The following is a 23,705-nucleotide window of genomic DNA, read 5'->3' on the forward strand; positions in this document are numbered from 1 at the left end:
TCAGCCAACACAAACATTTATCACTACCTGCCAGACGGTTTTATACCTTGTTACTTTTACAGCACCAAATATCGTGCCATTGAGACTCTGTGATGCTCTGTGAGCAACACTTTAATGGGAACCTATTGATGATAGTGATCTATACATTGTAATAATAAAAAAACATGAACTCTGTGACTGGAAAAAATAGCTTGAACCCAAATAGCAGCCAGGAATTAAATAACAAAGTATAATGTAATGTCTTCTAGATATCGACGAATGTCTTGAGTTGCCAGGTCTCTGTCAAGGTGGAAAGTGTATAAATACATTTGGAAGCTTCCAGTGCCGTTGTCCACCAGGATTTTTCCTCAATGAAGAAACTCGTGTTTGCGATGGTATGTGGATCCATTATTTTGTCCAGAAATTTTGCATTTACCTGAAGCAGTGGTCCACCCTAAGTTTAAACTCTCCTATTTTTGCTAATTTTCACTTGGAACATAAAAATTACTAGCAGAACCTTCAAATTTGCCAAAAAATATTACTGTAGAAGTGTCACAAAGCTGCCTGTGTTGATAGGCAACAACAAACTGTGTAGCATTAGAGCACCACAAGAGTTCAGACAGATAGGCAGAGCAAAGACAGAAGGCAATCAGGTTTGGTACCACATTGAGAGGCACAAGCATACATTCAAGTACAGGCTGAGATCAGAATTCTGCAAAGGCAGTAGTTAGGCTAACACAGAAATACAGAACCTGTTGATTAGATACTGGGTTGAAGTTCAGAGTTCCCTATATAGGTAGTTAATGAGGTTCAGGTGTTGTTGCAATGTGGCCTTGCTGCAGTGCATTGTAGTAACAACCTTCAGATGAAAAAATGTCCACACTGATTATTACAGTAAGATTTTCCATTCTCTTGCTTGATTTGCGACATTTAGTCATAAAAAGGACTACATATGGCCTAATCAATTTAAAATGAGTAAAGAAAAGTTAAACCGCTTTTGAGTGCAACACCTGCAGACAAGCCAAGACACATTGCCACATAATTGGGAAATCTTTCTTAAGATCATTTCACACAAAAAGTCCCTGTATTTTTCTTTCTAGATAAAACCTTGTATCTAAGACATACTGCTTAATCACATTGGAATAACATCTTGTTTTTGCTTCTTATGAATTTCTTACAACATTGTCAGCAGCCCACACATAGAAGCCTTTTCTGCAGATAATTGTCATATTTGCTGTAAACTTCTGAAATGCGTGCAGGGAAGAACAACCAGATGTATGAGATCTCTTACTTATCTCTGTATTATTTTTACTTAAGATGTGAATGAATGTGACCAGCCTGGAATTTGTGGTCCTGGAACATGTTATAACACTGTTGGCAATTATACCTGTATATGTCCACCCGATTATATGCCAATAAATGGAGGAAACAACTGTATGGGTAAGTGGCATTATTTAACAGATTCGATTTTTTTTTCTGTATATACAATATGTAAGCTAAATACATAGAAAATATATTCGTGTTATAAGACACATCTTTATGGAAGCTGCCACGTAGGGATGAGGTTCAGGTTTGCTGCTAGCTTGGGTTCTCGGTGAATCCGATGTGTTCGAAATTCAGAGTCCCAGCAAATTTACAATTTACAGTATGTGGGATTTTGACCACATCAAATTATTTTGTAACTGTAATGTATTGCCTGGTCTTGACCTTAGGAAAGCTAACTTAGAAGGGTCTTTTGAATAAGTCAGTCCCCTCATTATAAACATTTGAGGTCACATCAGTCATGCTGACATGGTGCCTTAACTTAGAATGAGAGTGCTGCTGGCTAACTGACAAAAACAGAGATTATTCTAGAGCTTGTAAGCATTTGCAGGTCTGTTAAAACAGACCTTCACCACTTTTCTTACACTTTTCCTGCCTCCTTCTCACTCCCTCCTAAACAATTGCAACCCCCCCCCCCCCACAAAAATACAGAGTAAATACATTTTTTTCTTTAATTCATGTCCCTAATCCTCACCTAGAAAAGTATGACATATGCACATACATGCTGCCGGTCTTTCCATGTGCCAGCTCCCACAAACTGCCCCTTGGGATGTGTTCATCATGCATCCCAGGAGGCAGTTCATGGGATATCACGTATGCACAGAAACCCTGTAGGTTCTCTGCCAAGTCCTATAGACCTGACAGAGACCCCACGTGGTATTTCTGCGTAATCCCCTGTCGCATTTCAATAAATGCCATGTCAAGTGGAAAGAGGCTCATGGAATCAGCCTCCTTATGCAAGTTTATGGCACGTGCTGTTCCCTGGCGACAGATACCAAACTGACATTACGGCATTTAAAGCTATGTTCTAGGTTGTTTCCAGCAGTGTAGCACAGATGTGCTAACACATGTTAAAAAAGGCATGCATTGCATACATTGGGGTTGATTTACTGAAACGGAAAAGTGCGAAATCGGGTGCAGCTGGGCATGATAGCCAATCAGCTTCTAACGTCATCTTGTTCAATTAAGCTTTGCCAAAAAAACCTGGAAGCTGATTGGTTTATATTCAGAGTTGCACCAGATTGTGCATCCTCCAGCTTTAGCAAATCAACCTCTTTGTCACTTTGCAAATTCCAGCCATAATGGCAAGGAAAACCAAGGTGCATTGGCTCTTCCCAGCATGTGTAGCTAAGCTGAAGTGCCTTACACAGGCAGCCAGTGGAGGAATGGTGGACTGGATTGAAAATGAATTAAAGGCAGCAAGACAAACTCTAGTCCACTAGCTGTCATCTATATATTTGGCTTTTTTTAAATACAAATACAGGAGTTTATCATGACAGACTAGCTAGATCCTCCATTGGTACATGAGACTTACACTTTTTATTGTTGGGTTTTTATTATTTCTTACACTTCAACTTGACCCCAAAGGTAATTTCCAAAAAAATGTATTTCATATATAATTATGTTTATGGGATACCCTAAACCTGTAAAACTCAAATACATATGGAAGAATTAAACAAACGTAGAATTTGTCCACTTCGGATACTCAGCAAATCATACATGTTAAGGTTGGGAGTGGGCACACCTACACAGCATGCCTCCCACTGACTGTCAATGATCATAAAACAAAGAGACAAAAAACAACATTTTCAAATGGAGTCTTTCACATTTTTGATGGCTTATTATCTTTGAAATTTCCTCTCTCTCTATAATCAATGAGGGTGAAGGTAGAGAGTGATGCACACGAGACATCATTTCTCCACCAAATGAAGAACTATAAAGACAATAATATACAGTATATCATACCCAATCAACGTGCTTTACTAATTTATTCACTGTTTTAGGTTATTTATTTGAATCAAGAACGTTTTTATGATATTATTACTAGTAGTAGTAATATCAGAATTACTAATTCTAATACTAGAATTAGGATTAGTATGATTGTTATATTTGAAATTTGATAATAAAAAATGAAGGAGTTGTTTGTCCTGTAAGTGAAAAATAAGTGATGTATTCAGCAATCTGATTAAAGGGGACTGTATAAGTAAGGAGCAGCATGCAGCCCATTCCCTACAGCTTCTCTCCTATCCACATTAGTCTCTTGACCCAGTATTTACGCAGCAGATGATTTCATTTACATTAGTATCCACAGATTTGTTGAAATAACAGATTGTGGTTTGCCAGATCTATAAACAGTTATGAAAGTACATCCAAGAATATGTAAAACTAGGAATATAAATAGAGACAGGCTTTATTGGGATTACATTTCTCAACCAGCATTAAGTACTCACACCTTCACAGCAATAAAATGTACAAAAGGAGGAATTTACATAGCACATCTTGTATTAGAAAGGATTGCCCTTTTCAGTGCAGTTCAGTATTCTGCTATTTCACGTGAGAAAATATTAAACCCTCATGCTGGTTGTCATGCTTTCTTTTAGCCCCTGCAACATATTTTTAATATTATACAGCTGTATGATAAAGTGGTTATAAAGTACATGAAGCTATTACTTTTTTCCTGATTTTTATTGTTAGACATGAGAAGAAGCTTGTGCTTCAGAAATTATTATGCTGACAATCAGACTTGTGATGGAGAATTACTTTACAACATGACGAAAAAAATGTGCTGTTGTTCCTACAATATTGGACGTGCTTGGAATCGACCTTGTGAAGAGTGTCCATTGCCGAGCACTGGTGAGTACGATGCAACTTTTGTGATGTCTTCTCTAATAATACATTTTTATGCACTTCCTTTCTTCACTTGCTTTGCATTGGAACACATTATTAATCTTGGGCTTGAAATGTAACCAAATAGACTTTAAAAACATGATTGTCACTGCCAGAAGGATGAGAATTGCCAAAAACAATAGTGTTTGTGAGCTTTCAAAGGCCAGACTCTCCAAAGGTATGCAATGAATGGGCTAGAACATACGATGACTCATCAAACTTCTTGCTCGAATACTTGATCCTGCAATCTAAAAAGCATGCAGACAAGGACTTCTGACTGTTCCCCAACTTTCCTAACATACAAACTTGTTCCAGGTCAATAACTCTGGAAGTATTCAAGTCAGTTTAATTTATAAAACAATAAATTATTTTCCGCGCTGTGATGTATATTTTGGTGAAAAAATAAAAACAATGTATAAAACCTGAAGCTGCTGCTCACTAGGTAAAATACCAGAAAAAACTATAAACATAAATAGACAGCGCTAACAGGTGACAAAATGTAAATGAATTATAAATATATATAAATGTGCTACAATAATTAATTGTTGCCCTAAAACATTGATGCTCTAAAAAAATTGATTGGTACAACCAAAAGGTGTATTTATAAACAATACATATATAATAAATAATAAAGTGCTATGATTAAGTGTCCATAATATAACCATTAAGGTGCAAAGTGATTTGTTAAGGTGCAGTCCAATAAATGTTTCTTCAACAGAAAACTAAAGTGCCAAACAGGTGCTCGAATCCATAAAAGTGCCCAAGTGCTCTTCAGGAAAAAAAGGCCCCCAATGGGGATGCACTCACCAGATTTTGGGTAAAAATGAGCCTTGAACATGTATAATGTTCCTTGATCGGATCACAGGATCAATGCAGCTACCCTAGCATATGAGATATCCCTCAAACGGATGGATGGATGACATGCACCTCATAGACTGGCTCCTTAATAATTCGTCTCCTCTCTGGTACTTGATTAGACTCCTTTAATTCTAAAATATCTTTGATGTACAGCCTGGCATGTGATAGGAACACAGGATCCAAACCCCATAGAAGTGAAGGTGGTTCTTCCATACAATTGCATTCAGTGACCTCGGTCCGCCCGGCGGGTGTCCGTGTGTCACACACGGACACCCGCCGGGCGGACCGAGGTCACTGAATGCAATTGTATGGAAGAACCACCTTCACTTCTATGGGGTTTGGATCCTGTGTTCCTATCACATGCCAGGCTGTACATCAAAGATATTTTAGAATTAAAGGAGTCTAATCAAGTACCAGAGAGGAGACGAATTATTAAGGAGCCAGTCTATGAGGTGCATGTCATCCATCCATCCGTTTGAGGGATATCTCATATGCTAGGGTAGCTGCATTGATCCTGTGATCCGATCAAGGAACATTATACATGTTCAAGGCTCATTTTTACCCAAAATCTGGTGAGTGCATCCCCATTGGGGGCCTTTTTTTCCTGAAGAGCACTTGGGCACTTTTATGGATTCGAGCACCTGTTTGGCACTTTAGTTTTCTGTTGAAGAAACATTTATTGGACTGCACCTTAACAAATCACTTTGCACCTTAATGGTTATATTATGGACACTTAATCATAGCACTTTATTATTTATTATATATGTATTGTTTATAAATACACCTTTTGGTTGTACCAATCAATTTTTTTAGAGCATCAATGTTTTAGGGCACCAATTAATTATTGTAGCACATTTATATATATTTATAATTCATTTACATTTTGTCACCTGTTAGCGCTGTCTATTTATGTTTATAAGTCAGTTTAATTGTATAACAGCAAGAAATTAATATTTTCAGAAGGAGGGCAGCAATGGGAAGGCCGTGATTTTCCCTCCCATGCAGGTTTACTGTATAGGCACAAGCATGTCAAAATAAAAAGTGAAACCTTGAAATTCATACAGGGAGCTTAGAAAAAAAGATAGAAAAGCACTTCTAAGTGCAGACATCATTGGTATTTTTAATACCGGTAGATAAAAGACAAGGGGCAACTCACATGTAATGCAGTAAAGACAGACTCATCATGTAAATAGATCCAGGATGTCAGCACTGGGTGTCCCCCTGTAAGGGGCTGCCAGGGTCCGCTGCTATGTGGAGAAGGCCATGGTGAAAGTCTCCAGGGAAAAGCTGAAAAGCTGTAATGGTGCTGGAGAGTGACATGGACAGCAGCGCTGGCATCACCGGAGGGGAAGAATGCAACACGTTTCCGAGTCTGCGTGATGCCGATCCATCGCGCAGACTCGGAAATACACCGTGTGCATGCCCAGGATTGCCATCACGCAGACTTGGAAACGCATTGCATTCTTCTCCTCTGGTGAAGTCACTCTGCCAGCGCTGCTGCCTCATAGCATGCTGGGTCTATTTACTATGTGGCGCCTATCTCCTTACTCGATTCATATAGGGACCTTGGCCTACCTATTTTCTACTTCAATTTTTACAGCCAATTTTTCTGCATTTTGCAATAGTCAATCCCAGTCCCTATTGACTTTAATCTTGTGATCCTTGCTTGAGATGCTAGAACATCAACTACAGGATTATTGTGGAAAGCCTCCTGTGTACACTAAAAATTGAACCTTGACGCATCTACAGGGAGCACAGACAACCTTCTCAGTACTTCACTTTATTATCCAAGCATAGCTGTAGTGCATCAGTACACCTTTGTGAATAACCTGGTGATCCAAGAACCCCCTGAGTGTGGTGCACAAGACCTAATCCAAAACTCACATCCTTTAAGCTTCTTGCTATATTTCATATACTACCTGATAAAAGCAAAAGTCAGTACTAAGATATTTTTCACTTTTATCAATGACATTCAAACCTGCATTGGACATTTTAGTGAGATTGGTAATTGAGGAAACACAGCACAAGCACAAAGAAGTACAGTTGTACTGCCCCTGTTAGATTGTCTGTGATCACCTTGCTGCAATGGATCATACAGTAGTCAGACTAAGGTATACTTAGTGAACTTATTACACTTTTGGGCTGTTCGCTGGATAGTATTGGTAACTCATTTTTTTGCCTTTCCTTACTGCTTATAAATGTTGTTTAACATTTATGGAGTGAGGCTGGGTTAAAACTGCATCCAATTTGCGTAACATGTGAGTGTGACCGGCTTATAATGGAGCTGGTTCACACACATGTCCCGGTGATTGTGGTGTTGTTTTGAAAAGGGTCCTGTACGTTTTTGGGTCCAGTTAAGGAGCGAATTCAAGGAAAAATTTGCACCTGAATCACACCTGAACTGGTGAACAGAAATGCACAGGATACCGGACTGCAAACTGCAGCTCCAAATATGTGAATCCAGCCTTTCTGCTTCATGATGTAGCGGCATATTTCCAGACCATAAATGATCCAATGATAAAACTTCTAATATTGTGGCCACTGGTCCCTAATATAATAAGAATAAGCCTGCGACAGTGGAATAGGAGTTTTGATGATTATTCAAATGTTTGTTTCATTGATTTATTCAATAATTTCTCCAAAGAACAATGACATAGAAAAGCAAGCTTTTGGAACAAGGGTTCATTCTATATTTTGAAAGCAGTAAAAGGTAGCTCTAGTTTAATCATTTTCCTTTGCAGATGAATTTGCTGGACTTTGTGGAAGTGCTCGTCCTGGTTTTGTCATCGATATCTACACTGGACTGCCAGTTGGTAAGTTGACCATTGAATAGCATGAAGAGTAAATTACTTGTGTAGAGTGTAGAGTGCTAGAGCTAATACGTTGCGTTTTGTCCCTTAGATATTGATGAATGCAGAGAAATTCCTGGTGTTTGTGAGAATGGAGTTTGTATAAACATGGTGGGAAGCTTCCGATGTGAATGTCCAATGGGATTTTTCTACAATGATAAGTTACTCATCTGTGAAGGTAAGAAGACATTTAGCTGTTTTTTTTTTTTATGCACAGCAGCACTATGCCTTTTCTCAAATGGTTGACAGGACCACATCCAAGTTCTGGTATGCCACTTCATTTTGTAGACACGGCTATTACACAAACCTTAAACATTGTAAATATCACTTCTTTCATCTCCAGGGAGGTTGCTTAGCAGTGGAAATATTATTAAACAAAGTGATATTTTAAGCCCCCCTGTTACAAAGCAGCTTGGAATCCACTGGTGAAACTTAAAGCGTCACGCTCACAGAAGAAGCTTGCGGCCAAACTGGCACCTGGGCTTGTGCTCTCAATTTTTATATAGGGTATCATTGAGGAACATATTTTCATAGTTTATGTATTATTCCACACAATGGTGACAATGCATGTAGATGTCCCATTCTACCCTGCCTACAGCCTTCATGCTCTTTGTCAGGTATTATAACACAGAAACATAACATGTTTCAAAAGCTTGCATCTTTAAGGACTTAAAAATTTAAATTCCATACATAGACATTAATGGCTGTGCACAACTGTATTCAGCTATATGCCAGTAGTTGTGTAAACACTTATGTAGCATATGGGAGTATTCCAAGTATAAAAGTTGGCTTATAAAGTGTAGCACTCATACTCCAATCTTTCTGCATTGATCAATGGCTAATACAGTACAACAATCTGCTACTGCAATTGCACCTAAAATAGAAAAATGATGATACATTGAGGTTTGTAACGGATCAACTGGCACCCCGACCAGGCACCTCTGTTGACGGATGCTCCTAGTGCTTCCCGTGGGCTCCAAGCACTCCACCAGACACCGTAACCACTTCAGACCCCACGAACCGTCGCAGCTTGGTTAGGGTCTCCCCGTCTCCTATCCACCCTGGACCTATGACAAGGCTCCAGGTTCCAGTGGGTGAACCTCTCTTTCCCCAGAGAGTGCAGCAGTAACAGGAACAAGCTCTTACACAAGCTCTTACAAGAGCTTAGTGATTATCCAAGGAAGTATGAAGGACATAGCAATCCCTTGTAGCATATTCCCCCAATGAGAGACAGGACTCTAGATTGAGGGTGAAGTATAACTCTACTTTATTGAACATGAAACAGACTCTTTTATACAGTTTTCCCCCACAAGGTTACCGCCCAGGTGGACCTTGTTGAAAGCAGGCCCTGACATTCACAATCCAATGAAAATAGAGTTTTACACTCCCATACAGTGTACACAAAGATATACACCGTGGGACAATGCCCCCTCCCCCTTAGTAGCCAATACACATATACATCCCATAATAAGCTTATCTTAAGGCAGACAGAACAATGTGAGGTCATTAACATTTAACAATGAGACAGGTGCAATCCACATTCCCTCCCAATACACAAACAATAGGGAAGTCTGCCAATGACTGTCTGTGTGTCTCTCTCACAGACAAGCACATGGAATACACTGTATAAGGTGGTATTAAATCTTCATATTTCTATATGAAGATACGGTTGACAAATATTACTGTCCCATCTGAAGCAATTCAAACCATTAAGTATCTGCTCCTCACCTCCAGTGAATACCGTCACAAGGTTGATTTACTAAAACTGGAAAGTGCAAAATCTGGTGCACCTATGCAAAGAAACCATTCAGCTTTGAGTTTTTTTTTTTGTCAAAGCTTAATTGAACAAGCTGAAGTTAGAAGCTGATTGGCTGCCATGCACAGCTGCACCAGATTTTGCACTCTCCAGTTTTAGTAAATCAACCCCTGTGTTTCCTTTATAAAAAAAGAGTAGTTTTACCCATCATATGAATTTTTAGTTTTAAATAAATGATGATGTTTTATTGTACTGGGTGTATCTTTCATTTAGCAGAAAGCGGCTTCTCAGTGCCTCAGTGGTTATTTTAATGCCACATATACCACTGTCTCTTTGCCATCACACAGAACAGAGCGGTCACCCAACAAGGAGCGGTGCTGGAACATACAGCTTACAGTAAAAAGAAGCACAGTGTGTTTTCCCCAAAGACTTCCAAAACCTCACCTATCACTATCACATCAACAACTGCTTAGCTGTGAAAATCTGAAACTTAAAACTCTAAGATCCCATGCTGTAAATAAACTGGTTGCATATTTGCCAATCTGTAAACACGGCCGCAGCTTACAGGGGGTAATGGTGCCATTCATAAAGTTTCTGTACAGACAGAGCAGCAGTCACTTTGGAAAGAGGGGAAAATGCCCTAACTGTGAAAGCAAACAGGACTCCAAAGGATGATCAACAGAATACTTATTCCACTTGCCTCTACAGAAATGTTTGATGTAACAGTGCAGTACATATTAGGACTTCCCTGCAGAACAGAGGCAATAGGTCAGATTCTGTGATCTTAGCCATGTACCTGGATGAATAATGAATCGTTATCTGTTTCAAGCAGACTTCTGCAATACTGCAGATTATTACATGTGGATCTACGAAGCAGATATTTGGGTAGGATAAAAGTCATGATGTAGGATGTCAACCATTTCAACTCATTTTAATGTGTTTCTGCACCCCATTTTAATGTTTTTGGAGAGGAGTAATATAAGATATTTTTTTATTTGCTCACAGATATTGATGAATGTCAGAATGGCCCAGTGTGTCAGAGGAATGCAGACTGTGTTAATACAGCAGGGAGCTACCGCTGTGACTGCAAACCTGGCTACAAGTTCACACCCACAGGACAATGCGTCGGTGAGACATTATGTAACATGTTCAACTGTACTGAATAAACTTGTCCTGAGTTCACTTCACAGCATCCACTTCTGTAATGTTATTTAACTAATCTTATCCTTGTCAGATTGCCATTCATTTTGTTCTTTTTCATTCTACTGTTGTTTTTTTTGTGTTTTCTTTTCTTACTATTCATATAATATAAAAGCAGAACTCTAGGCTCACTTATGTAAATATAATAACAAACGGAAACCATGAAAAATAGTGCGCAAAGTAAAAAAAAAAAAAGCAGCAAACGCAAAAAGAAAATATCCCTTCTAACAATAAAATATATAAATGACCTGTGTTGTGCTGAATCAATGAACAAATTCAGTTAATTCAACATATACATAGTGATATATATATATATATATATATATATATATATATATATATATATATATACTGCCAATATAATAATTCAATAAATAACACAAATGGTGTTCATCCAAAAAAGCCTTACAGAGTGCCCCCCTCCAAAAAAATAAAAATTCCCCTTTAAATGTGTAAGATGAAGACATTTTTGGGGCACTCTTTAAGGCTTTTTATATGGATACCATTTTTGTTGTTTATTAAATCATATTTGGCACTGTACATATATTTGACTATATATATGTTGGATTAATTTTGTTCACTTATGTAAATGTTTAAAGTATATGTAAACCCAAAATCTACTTTTCCAAGAATCACATGCTTAAATCAGCTTTATTCCACAGAGAGCTCTTCCAGTATGAAACCCACTGGAGAAGGAGGATCAGGGTCTGGCATGGCGGTGTTTCCAGTACACTGTTCTCTGTGTAATCAAGTAAAAAAAAAAAAAAAAAATTTGGTGATAACGAGGCTTCTTTCATTATTGGCTCACATTTTGTAGATTAAGATGGGCCCCTTGTAGCCAAAGCACCCACATCAGTAAAACTACAATTACGCCATGGCACTACAAGTTCGCCTTCAGTGTTACAGTTTGCTACATGTTTGGCACCATGCCTCACTGTATACAGTTTTGTTGAGCAAATCGTTTTTTTTGTAAATATGTTGCAAAATTTCTTACCTGGAGCGCCTGCTAGTAACAGCACTTCCTGTTGCAGGCTGGCAAAACTAAGCAGCTGCCTTGCTATTGGCAGCAGTGTTGTCAGCCAGGGCCTAGTCCTTGCTATGATCTCTGGTCCTGGCAATTTTTTCTTTTTAAATTACATTTTTTCCTCCTTTTATTATTTTGTTCCTGTGATCTACAATCAAGTGCCAGACTGGGCGACGAACTGGATAATCTAGATTCTTAGGGTCCCACTAGTCCAGCCACCGAGCATGTGCAGACCGCAGCTCCACGCTAGGTCGCCTGGGACATAGCCCCACTGGACGGGTGCTGGTCTGCGAGTTAAACATCTTGCAAGGGCACATACGAACTGCGCATCCGTATCTCGGCGAGCGGCCCCTTTTAAGGGGGCTATTTTCTATTATGTCCTCTATGGAGGGCTCAGAGGGTGTCGCTCTTGTTTTTTTTTTGCGGGGTCCATTTGTGGGCCTTTGGTCGGCGTCCCCTTTACAGGATCTCAGTGGCGGCCTCCCCTTATTATTATGTTTTTGGGGTGAGCTTGGTATAGCGACCCTACTGGGTCTGTGTCCATGCACTCTGAGTGCTCAGATAGTGAGGATGATTCCTCTGCTCCTCTAGCCGTGCATGAAAAGTTGCTGGTGGATGCACTGTTTGTTTCACTTTGAAAATTATGGTTGTGGCTGATGCTGTGTCTGAGGCGCCGGTCTCTTTTGGGACCCAGAGGCCCTCCAAAGTGGCGAGGGTGTTCCCTTTTCTGCTCACTTTGACAACATTGCCACAACACAGTGGGGTTGTCCAAAACGCAATGGTTCCTAAGTGGTTTTTGCTTGCGGTGTCCTTATGAGGATAACTGCGTTAAAGGTGGGCGGTCCCACCTGTAGTGGACTCGTTGGTTTAAGGTTAAATAAAGCTACCCTAATTCAGGTTGAGGAGTCCCAGGCCTTTAAAGTTCCGGCTGATAGGAGGGCGGAGGCTCTGGCCTCCCATATGTTCACTGTGGCTGGTTCGGCACTTAGGCTGGTATTTACTATTGCCCTGGTGTCGCAAACTCTGACCGAATGGGCTAAACATTTATGCAGGGACCTGGAGGGGAAGCAACTTTCCCCCTGTCTTTGCGGAGCTGGCGGATCAGTTGGTCCAGGGGCTAAAGTTTATCTGTGATGCCTTTTTGGATGCCGCTCCTTTGATTTCTAGGCTGTCATTATTAGCAGTGGTCCTTCGGCCTATTATCTGGCTGAACTGCTGGTCTGTGGACCAGACTTCGAAGAAGGCCCTATCTGATCTTCCCCTTGTAGGGGATCGCCAGTTTGGAGCTTCCTTGGATAACATTGTTAAGGGTCTCGCAGGGGGAAAGAGTACTCTTCTTCCACAGGCTACCAAGGGCATAGAGCCCTGTCTTAGATGTGGGCCAATCTCCTTGGTTTAAAGAAGCCCTTTTCATCTCTCGGTCTCAAGACAAGGGAACAAAATTCAGGGCCTCCACCAGAGGTTCCAAAAGGACCTGGTCTGGCTAGCCATGACCAGACTCTTCCAGACCTGTGGACAAGGCTGCCTCTGCATGCAGGGATGCCCTCACCCATATGTGGGGTGGGGGGGACGTCTTCGCTTCCATGGACCTCCCTGGTACAGGACAAGTGGGTCCACCAAGTTATTTGGTCAGGCTAAAAGATCAAGTTCGGTCTTATCCTCGGGAAAGGTTCTTCCCTTCCAACCTACACTTGTCCCCAGATCACTTATGGGGTCTCTTTGGGGCAGTGCAAGACTTTTTACTTCAAGGGCGATTGTTCCGGTTCTGACTTCGGAACATTTTCAGGGGATTTTACTCAAACCTCTTTACAGTCCCCAGAAAGGAAGGCAAGGTACATTAAATTCTGGACCTCAAGGCGTTAAACTGCTTTGTGCGAGTACAGAAGTTCCACATTGATTCCATTCACACGATAGTGGCGTCCCTACATCAGGGGGATTTCTTCTCTTTTTTATCGCCATGTAGGACACCTACCTGCACATTCTAATTTGTGTCAATCACCAGCGCTTCCTCTGTTTTTCCATAGGCGGGGGGTATTATCAGTTTGTGGCATTGACCTTGGTCTCACCTCCGCTCCTCGGGTCTTTATAAGAGTGTTGGTCCCGGGGCTAACATTAAGTCAGCGGGGGATTGCATTACTGGGGTACCCGAGCGATCTTCTTCTGTGAGCGGAGTCTCTGACTACTGTAATGACCATCTGGAAAATGCTCTGTGAGCTCTGAGGGAGTTCAATTGGATTCTAAACCTTCAGGAGTCTGTTTTGGTTCTTTCTACAAAAAGTGGACTATCTGGGTTTGACTCGTGACTTAGCTGGAGTGTTTCTTCCTCTGGAAAAACTCCAGACATTGCAGGAGGAAATTCAGCTTCTGTTGTTCAACAGACGGTCATCCCTTCGGGCTTGCATGCAGGTGCTGGGCCTGATGGTGTCCACCCTTGAGGCGGTCTGTTTACACAGTTACACAAAAGATCTCTAAAGAGATTCTGGTAAAATGGGACAAGATCCACGGTCTCTGGAGGTGACTTCATTCTCCGGCACTTCGATAGGGAAAATCCTTTCTCCCCTATACTGTCCAGGTGGGAAGGCATCCTCAGCACAGACGTGCTCAGGGGGTCTGGACCCTGGTAGTCCAGACTGCCGATTAATGTACTGGAACTCTGAGCAATGCCACACCATGACAATGCCACGGCCGTGGTCTATGTCAATCACCAAGGGGGGTAAGTAGCTGGCATTCTAAGGTGGGCTGACCGATTTGTTCCAGCCTCTCAAACTTCTGCCATGACTCCTGTGCAGGATCCAGGCAGAAGAGATTCCAGTCATTCTAGTGGCTCCAGACTGGCCCTGCCAGTCTTGGTACACTGATCTGGTACGGCTGGTCGCCGATGCTCCTTGGGGACTTCCTCTCAGGGAGGATCTGCTGTCCCATGGACCAATCTTCCATCCTGCTTTACAGTCGCTGGCTTTGATGGATTGGCTGTTGAATGCCAGGTGCTGAAGGATGGATGTTTGTCTGAGTCGGTGATTCCTATGCTGTTAAAAGCTAGAAAATAAACTTCTAGGAAGATCTACCATCGTAGTCTCTCTGGGTTAATCCTCGCTCCTTCTCGGGGGATCGGATCTTAACCTTCCTTCAACAGGGGGTTGAAAAGAAATCGGCCTTGTGTACCATCAAAGGCCAGATATCAGTTTTTGGAGGTCTTTTTCCAACAACCCTTGGCCACACACTCCCTGATGCGCACCTTTTGTTTAGGATGTCCGCCGTTTGGTTCCTTCAGTGCGGGCTCCGTTGCCACATGAAATCTTAATGTGGTGCTTTCAGCTCTACAGAAGCCTCCCTTTGAAAATATTTGGGAGGTGTCTCTACTTCGCTGCCCCAGAAGGTGACCTTCTTTGGTGGCTATCACCTCTTAGCACAGGGTGTCGGAATTGGCGGCATTATCCTGTCGTTCACCTTATGGTGAATCACAAGGATAAGGGGGTGCTTTGCCTCTGTCTATTATTCCTTTCTAAGGTGGTCTCTGACTATTAATTGAATGAAGACATTGTGTGGTCTCCCCTGTGTCCCAGCCCTAAACATCTGAAGGAAATTGCCTTGCATGCATTGGATGTGGTTAGGGCAATTAGGGTGTACCTGACAGCTACAGAGTCTTTTAGGAAGTCAGACTCTATTTGTGCTTACAGAAAGACATCACAAAGGGTTGTCCGCTTCTTTTGCGACCATTTCCAGATGGATCAGACGGTTGTTCGGGCCTATTGCATCAAGGGTCAGGTTCTTTCTTTCCCTGTCAAGGCACACTCTACTATGGCGTTTAGTGTCTCCTGGGCGTTCCATCATCTAGCATCAGCGACGCAGGTTTGCAAGGCGGCCAACTGGTTGTCGGTGCACACTTTTACACAGTTTTTTGTAAAGTGGATGTGTTGGCATCTGCGGATGCTTCCTTTGGCCGCAAGGTTTTGCTGGCTGCTGTTTAGGGGACCTGGTCCTCTTTGAGCGTGTATTGTTTTTTTTTCAGGTGAGCTCCAGTTGTTTATGGTTGAGGTCCATGTTACTTGGTTGGCTATGGTTAGCCTTGGGAATTTCTTTCTGCTGTTTCCCACCCCTCACGTTTGACACTGCTTTGGGACGTCTCAATGGTTAAGAAGAATCAGGAGCTGTGTCCATCAATGAAAGAAAGCGAAAATGGGATTTTTGACTTACCGTAAAATCTACTTCTCTGATGTTAATTGACAGACACAGCACCCACCCGTCTGTGGAGTTGGCTTTCTTCTGACACTGCTTGTAACAAAACTGAGTGCCTATAGCTGAGAGTGGGTGTATACCCCCTGGGACTGCCCATAGGCGTAGTCAAGCTTTTCCTGCCTAGTGTCCTACTCCTGTAGGGGCAGTATAACCCAATGGTTATGAAGAATCAGGAGCTGTGTCCCTCAATGAACATCAGAGAAATGGATTTTACGGTAAGTCAAAAATTCCATTATCCTATCCTAGGTACATGCCCATGCACATGTTTTATAGCACAAACAGCACTGACAGCAACATGCCTATTTTACAGGAAACTTTCACTTTTAGCAAGCTTGAGCTGCCACACTTTAGTCAGATGCTACCACTAGTTTCTTCAATGCTAGTCAAACATCTTGCCTGAATAGTTGTGAGTTTAGGATCATACCTCAGATAGTTTTTGAGTTGACAGAAAGATGTAAAGTAATGATGTATGTAAACTTCTCCTTTAGTGACATAGGATCATGCTAAGTAGGCTTTGATTTTGCCAAATTATATGTTTCCTATTAGGTAGCAGACCCTGGACAACTGTACAGTCTAAAATGAGTTAACAATGGCGGTTGATTTATTATTGGAAATATGCATTGGTCTTTCACATCTTAAGGACAAACACAGATTATAATTTAAAAAAAAGAGTATTTTTTGGCACTAGACTTCATTCACCTGGCTAGAACTCCACTTTTTATCAACAACAACAGATAGCTAAGGTAATCATCGGGCTTCTTTCCCAGGTCTCTAGGCTCAGAAATAATGGGGTTGAAAAACTCAGTGTAGTAAGTGTTGCTATGCTATCAACACGAAAGAAATGGCTCTATGTTCTATGTTGCTTAAAAGATGTAATTCATTTCAGTCCAAGTCTGTAAAGGAAAAACTGTATTTTTCCAGCCATCATCTCTCTGTACGGGCAAGCCTGTTGTTTCTGCTTTTTCTCCAATACTATCGTGGAAACCTTTTGTCTATTGGGTGTTGTTATAAACTTCAGGAATACAGTGAGGTGGCTGTATAAAGATGTTTACAGCTTCTCTCAACCACTATTGTAAGCAGCTTACTAGAACAGGAAAGTGGATGAATTATCAGATGCAAAGAACAATATCGCTGATCGCATTGGCAGTCCATACACCTTCCTGCCATTCTCTACACATTCACTTGATAGTTGTTAAGGGAAACAAACCTGGCTGGTTCTTGGCACATTGCAAACCTTGCAGGAATATAGAATAATCCTATGAGATGATTTTTTGTGATATGAGTACACTGCGCTGACCAGTATATTTTAATAAATAAATTAGCTGTAGGTTTATGTTAAACTATAGGCAAAATGTTTCTTTTTTCATTTTTGATAGCGTAGAGGAGGGTTATAAACCCTTTCAGATTTTTTTTTTTTTACATCTGTGTCCCACTGTGGAGATTTCCCTTTACTTCCTGTCCCATAGCCAAACAGGAAGTCAGAGGAAAATCCTTGCAAAATAAGGGAATCCATTGGGGCCCCCCAGGTCACCAGATCTAGTGTCCCCATTGGTAGATTTCCTCTACTTTTCTGGGGACAACCCAAAATTTTGGATTTTATCACTTTCAGTGATAATGGTAAACAGGACAAAACGAGAGGGTGAATTTCCCTGATGGGGACACAGACAACATTAATAACCTAATAGGTGTTCTAATCCATCTCCACTCTATCCAAAATGTAAAAAAATGTTGTTCCTTTAGTTATACTTTACATTCTGTTTTACTAAGACTACATGGAACAATGAATACAAGACTCAAACGTCTTCTACTTAAATTACTGAAAACACCATTACATTCATTCTCCTGAGCTGTGTGGTTAGCCCCGATGTTATGGCAGACTCTTAAGTAGACTGATTTTATGGATAATGCGTGCCTTGCTGCCTTCAAACAGACTGGGGTCCTGCAAATACTGCAGATAAAGGAAAGAAAGGGGAAGGCATATAGGCCTAGTGCATTTTCCTCAATAAATACCTTTATTGAATAAACAAAGGTAGATATACTCACAAACCAATGCTTGATAAAATGCTTATCATACATGAAATTCCATGAGATACGAACACTTTTACATGGACTTAAGCAGATGTTTTGTATGATAAGCATTTTATCAAGCATTGGTTTGAGAGTATATCTACGTTTGTTTATTCAATTAAGCTATTTATTGAGGATAATACACTGGGCCCATGCGCCTTTCCATTTGTTTCCTTTATCTTCTACTTAAAGCAGATCGGCTTACAATGATCAACTTCTATTTACAACACCAATTACAAAAAAAGTTGAGATGCTGTGTAAAATCTACATAAAAACAGAATGCAATGTTTGCACATTTTATTTTTATTTTATTTTTTTTTTATTTTATGACTTTTTATACCCAATCATGTTACTGACCTGTTGCAAAATAACCTAATTAGTTGCAAAATGTTCTTCCAGCCCTTCCTTGTTAGTACCACTTATTTTTCAAGCTTATTCTTGCCCTGTCCCAGTTTTTTTTTGACATGTGTTGCTGCCATCAATTTCAAAATTAGCTAATAATTTTTTTAAAATGTGACATATTTTCTCAGTTCAAACATTTGATAGGTTTTCTATTTTCTATTGTGAATTAAATATTGGTTTATGAGATTTGCCAATCATTGCATTCTGTTTTTATGTAAATTTTATACAGCGTCCCACCTTTTTTTGGAATTGGGGCTGTACACTATGCCTTTGTAAAAATATTGAGTACTGAAAATGCCATACCTGTAGGCCTGTAACCTATGAAGCCTGGCCAAAATATTACCAGTATATAAATTACTACATCCCCATGCCCAGAACATGGGCTAGAGCAAAATGGCCACTGAGTCTTCTTTTTTTAGAACAACTAAAGAGATAATCCTTGTTGTCCTTAAAGGTGGCTCAATAGCTATTTTGTTGTAGTCCAGAGTATAGAGATAAAAATGGGCTACAGCAGTGTGAGAATCCTGGTAGGGATGTGTGATTGGGGAGTCTTTGCTGTAATGGGATGGAGCAAACTGTGCATGTACAGCATTTAAATCAGGAAGTACACTTGCTCCTGCGATGCAGGGGGCAAGCGACCAGTGACTGCTGTGTCCTGGAAATACGCCAGGGCATAGGAATGTAAACCTTGGGAGTATTCTGACCAGGCTTCATGGGTGACAGGAAAGGCCTACAGGTATGGCATTTGCGTTATCATTTTTTATCATCTACTAATACTTAAAGCGAAGTTCCAGCCTGAAAACATTTTTTTTAGATAAAAATACCCCTGGGACAGTCAGGGCTAGTGCATTTAAGCAAGAATAGCCTCTGAACTATCCCCTGTTTCACTTACCTTTTAAAAGAAATACTTACCTTGAAAATGTCTTGTCCAGCGCTACCATCTCAGGTGTGGGCAGCTGAAGCTGGAGCATCCTCTTCGGTGAATGCCCTGCACTTTTGGTGCAGGTGCGTCATCCCTGCACAGCTTCTGGGCATTAACTCCTGGGATCGATGACGCTCATCTCCCAGGAGTCAATGCAAGCAGAAAGTGACGGCGGAGCAACAATTTCCAGCAGAACTGCTTCAATAAACCTTGAGAAAAGATAATAGGCACAAAAGTGAAGTTGTTGACCTTAGCAACCTATCAGGAGTCACCTTTAATTTTTTGCAAAAATTAAACAAAAGTTATCTTTAGTTGCTGTGGTCTAGTACAAGTATACAGTAGCTCACAAGTATATGCAAAAAAATTTAAATGTTCTATTTTCTGCATACACCTGCCTGTTTTCTTATGTTTACATGAGCGCCAGTATATATCAGAGTACAGTCACACACAGCCATTTAAGTCTATGGGCAGGTATATACAGCACCTAAGCTTTCTGGGTGTCAGGAACCATAAACCATGTACCGGGTAGGGAAAATACACCAAAATATATGTTGCTCAGAGGCCCATGTGAAGAAGCCTTGAGCTGGCCATGTGAAGAAGCCTTGAGCTTTTATTTCCTTCTATCACAGGTCACAGTCAGTGTTGATGGTGGAATGCCTCCCGGGGTGCTATTGTAGTCAGCCAGCGAGGGGCGTGGGGAGCATTCTTGGCCAGCAGAATACAATGGTTACTGCTAGCGGCTATAGCTGCTGGCAGTAACTGTATGTAGAAAAATCTGACAGGCTGGTTGTACCCAAGCTGATTGATCAATCAAATTGGGTACAATTACCCTGCCTATACATGATTCAAATCTCTGCCGGTCCCTTCATCTATGGCCAGCTTTAGTTGCACAGCAATCCAGTCATTGTTTTTTTTTTTTTTGTCACGATGCAAAGGAACATGATCCAGTAGTTATACCAAGCTCTTTGCCAATGTTCTTTGTCTGGTTTTCCTAAACCGCCTATAAAAAAACTCCAAAAACAAAACACACATCTGGTCCTTGGAACGCTTCATTATTCTTGTTGATCACAACAAAGACATGAAGATATCATTAAACATAAATTAGCAACATGTTTATTCTCATGATCCACATTTCTGGTTTCATTATTGAAGAACTGAGCATATTTACACAAAATGATTGGGGGAAATCAGATTTGTTTGGAAGAACGAAAGATGACATTCTTTGACAAATAAAGTACGCCTGTTTTAACATTTCATTTTCTCCATTCATATTCTTTACACCTAGATAAACAGCGACATTAAATGTTACTAGTCTGTCTGCTATTCATGTATCTACATGTAATGTAATCAGATCTATTTCTATACCATTTCTCTTCTGTCTCTGTACAGATCGCAATGAGTGTCTGGAAATTCCAAATGTCTGCAGCCATGGAGAGTGCCATGATAAGGTTGGGGGATATTACTGTGTGTGCCACAATGGATTTAAGACCAATGATGATCAGACTATGTGCTTGGGTGAGTACCAAAAAGCCTGTCTGTGCTTTCATGAATATATTAAATGAACAATATAAATTTGGTAAAAGCAAAAGAAATTAAAAAGTATTGCAGAACAAGTTTTTTTATTGTTTTTATAGCTGTCGCGAAAGGCAGAAGATTTAAATATTTCACATCTCAGTAAAGATCAAAAAAAGTTTACCATACAGTATATAATTGCTAATTAAGAAAGACAGATCAGCATATCTTTGTAACAACTGCTGAGCATCCAAATGTGCCATATTTTTTTCTCAGGGCACGTTGCACAGTGAATGCACCGTATGTTTGAGGAAAAGGACGTTTCTTGGCTGCCAACTTCATCCAGATCTGATATCTCAGTTTTGTGTTAAAGCTGAAGTTTAGGTATACATATTTTTTGCATAGTTGCATTGATCCAGCTTGGGCCAGTGTAAGTATGCATGTGCCATACCTGTCTGATCCGCATAGAATCTTGAGATCGCTGTAGAAGGCACCAATGCCGAGCGGCTGTGCTGCTGCAACGTGACGTCCCAGTCTTCACCTTTGCAAATGCAAAGTGTTCTCTGAATGATGCCCATGTCAAGCAGGCAACCTCCTACATTCACAAAGCAGCAGGGCAGCTGCTTGACAAAGGTACTGGAAGCCAGTAGCAATCACAGTAGTAATAGTGCCTACTACAGTGATTTCCGGCTTCTGCATGGGATGGCTAGGTATGGCACATGCATACTTACAGCTGGACAAATGTAAGTTTGCATAAATATGCATACCTAAATCTTCAGCTTTAAGCCAGCTTTTTCAAATAGGATGAAAGATAAAATTCCAGTGCCAAAAGAATGCACTTTACTGGTTGAAGTTTATAGGCTCTGTAATCACACAAGCAGTCAAAAGTTACAGTACTGCTCAGCAACAAGTCCATAAAACATTAAAGGGTATAGGGGTTCCAGCCTTTTGTGGAGAAGACCAGAGCCCCAGCTTAATAAATCAATACAGACACCCACAGTGCATAGTTCTCAAGCCACAGAATGTAACCAAAACATAAATTTTTGAAAACATAATGTATACTATGGAATTAAACAATCGAAATGCTTACAACATCTGAACACGGATCTTAAACTTACTGTATTTTCAAATTAGTCTTACTGTTTCTTTTCCTTCTGCAGATATTAATGAATGTGAAAGAGATCCTTGTGGTAATGGGACATGTAGGAATACTATTGGATCTTTCAACTGCCGCTGTTTTGATGGGTTTATCTTATCACACAACAATGATTGTATAGGTAAGGGATGAAAAAATAATTATGACTGGTGTCAGACTAGTTTATCTGTGTGTTGGGATCTTGGTGCTGAATTCTGTAAAAACCTGCGGGCTCGATCCTGAGCCGTCACAAGATTTGACTGACAGTAGAGAGAGCCAATGGCTCCCACTGCCTCAGCAAAACCTTTGAGACTGGGAAGTGAGAGAAGAGAGCTGCTGCAGACGGGAACAGCCCTGGATCAAGTGAGGGCTCAGATAAATATTGGGGGCTCGGATAAGTATTGGGAGGGTGAAGGGGCAATACTTTTACCTAAATCTTTTTTTACCCTAATGCAAGCAATATTTGGACAGCATAGAGAAGAGTCAGAACTTTTTCTAGCTTTTACTGCTGTCTGTGTCCCAAGTACGGAGATGTGCCAACTCTATTTGTCCTGGTAACAATTAATACCACGACAAAATGGGAAATTACAAATGTTACAGTTGTTATCAGAAAAGGAGGTACAGGGAAATCTTCTAAGTACACATGTTAAAGTGATAGCTGTCTAACAGATGAAAGTTTGGGAAGATTCCCTCTCACATCCTGTTATGTCTCCAGAACAGGAAGTAAAGGGAAATCCCCCAAACAGAACACATACCAAAAAAGGAGAAAAACCAGTCTACTTAAGAGTCTGCCAAAAAAGGAGAAAAACCTGACCATTCCCTTGGCACACTTTACTGGTTTAGATACACTTTAATGGTTAAATGGTATGGATGATACATTTTTAGAATAACTATTGGAGTACTGCAGATTTTTAATTTGTTCTCAGCCTGGGATCCCCTTGACAGAAAACTGTCAGTGTTGGGATGGAGTCTAGCAACAAAAGAACTAGAAAAGCCTGCATTACCAAGACAGATCATTGTGTAATATTGAATATACTGTACTAGTAATTTAAGGAAGAGGGACTTATCATTGAATACCCCAATGGAACCAGTGCACATAGCACTTAGTCCCATCAAGATTCATTCAGTATATATATATTTTTTTTTTTGTAGCTCTACCCCAGGCTGAAGCTCAATTTATGGGTGTTCCTAAGGGAGAATTACAGCACAGCACTGAGCCCCTTTCATCTCTCTAAGCCGATTTATCCTTTATGATTATGAATGATCAGTTAGCACTGTGGGGCTGTGTGATAAAGCTGCCAGCTGCTAGTAATCATACACAGCACTAGCAGATCTATCATATAGCCCTGCAGTACTGAATGTTTATTCATATAACTAAACGAACAGTTAGTGCTGTTGGGCTGTTTGATAGTCCTGAAGATGTATGCTAGATCCATCTAGATATATGTGGACACATAACACATAATTTTTTGTAAAATTTGCTAAATGAGGTTTGACACATTAGGACCTTGTGTATATGTTGTACATGTGTATTTTTGTAAGTTAATTTTTATGAT

At 40.5% G+C, this 23,705-nt stretch overlaps 1 protein-coding gene across 2 annotated transcripts in view; it reads left to right on the forward strand.

Annotated features, from left to right (window-relative positions):
- The window catches only part of FBN1 (fibrillin 1), a 398,720-nt gene that overhangs the window by 329,004 nt on the left and 46,011 nt on the right, over nucleotides 1-23,705 (forward strand). Inside the window, exons 39-46 of one of the 2 annotated variants that reach the window (XM_082254921.1) lie at nucleotides 249-374; nucleotides 1,297-1,419; nucleotides 3,997-4,155; nucleotides 7,788-7,859; nucleotides 7,948-8,073; nucleotides 10,657-10,779; nucleotides 20,892-21,017; nucleotides 22,175-22,291. The exons of the other annotated variant lie outside the window; for it this stretch is intronic. Coding sequence (XP_082111047.1) covers nucleotides 249-374; nucleotides 1,297-1,419; nucleotides 3,997-4,155; nucleotides 7,788-7,859; nucleotides 7,948-8,073; nucleotides 10,657-10,779; nucleotides 20,892-21,017; nucleotides 22,175-22,291 — 972 coding nt within the window. The remainder of the gene's footprint in view (nucleotides 1-248; nucleotides 375-1,296; nucleotides 1,420-3,996; nucleotides 4,156-7,787; nucleotides 7,860-7,947; nucleotides 8,074-10,656; nucleotides 10,780-20,891; nucleotides 21,018-22,174; nucleotides 22,292-23,705) is intronic. 2 annotated transcript variants of the gene reach the window in all.

Source organism: Pelophylax lessonae (assembly GCF_965119305.1).
Source record: "Pelophylax lessonae genome assembly, chromosome: 4".
Lineage (NCBI taxonomy): Eukaryota > Metazoa > Chordata > Amphibia > Anura > Ranidae > Pelophylax > Pelophylax lessonae.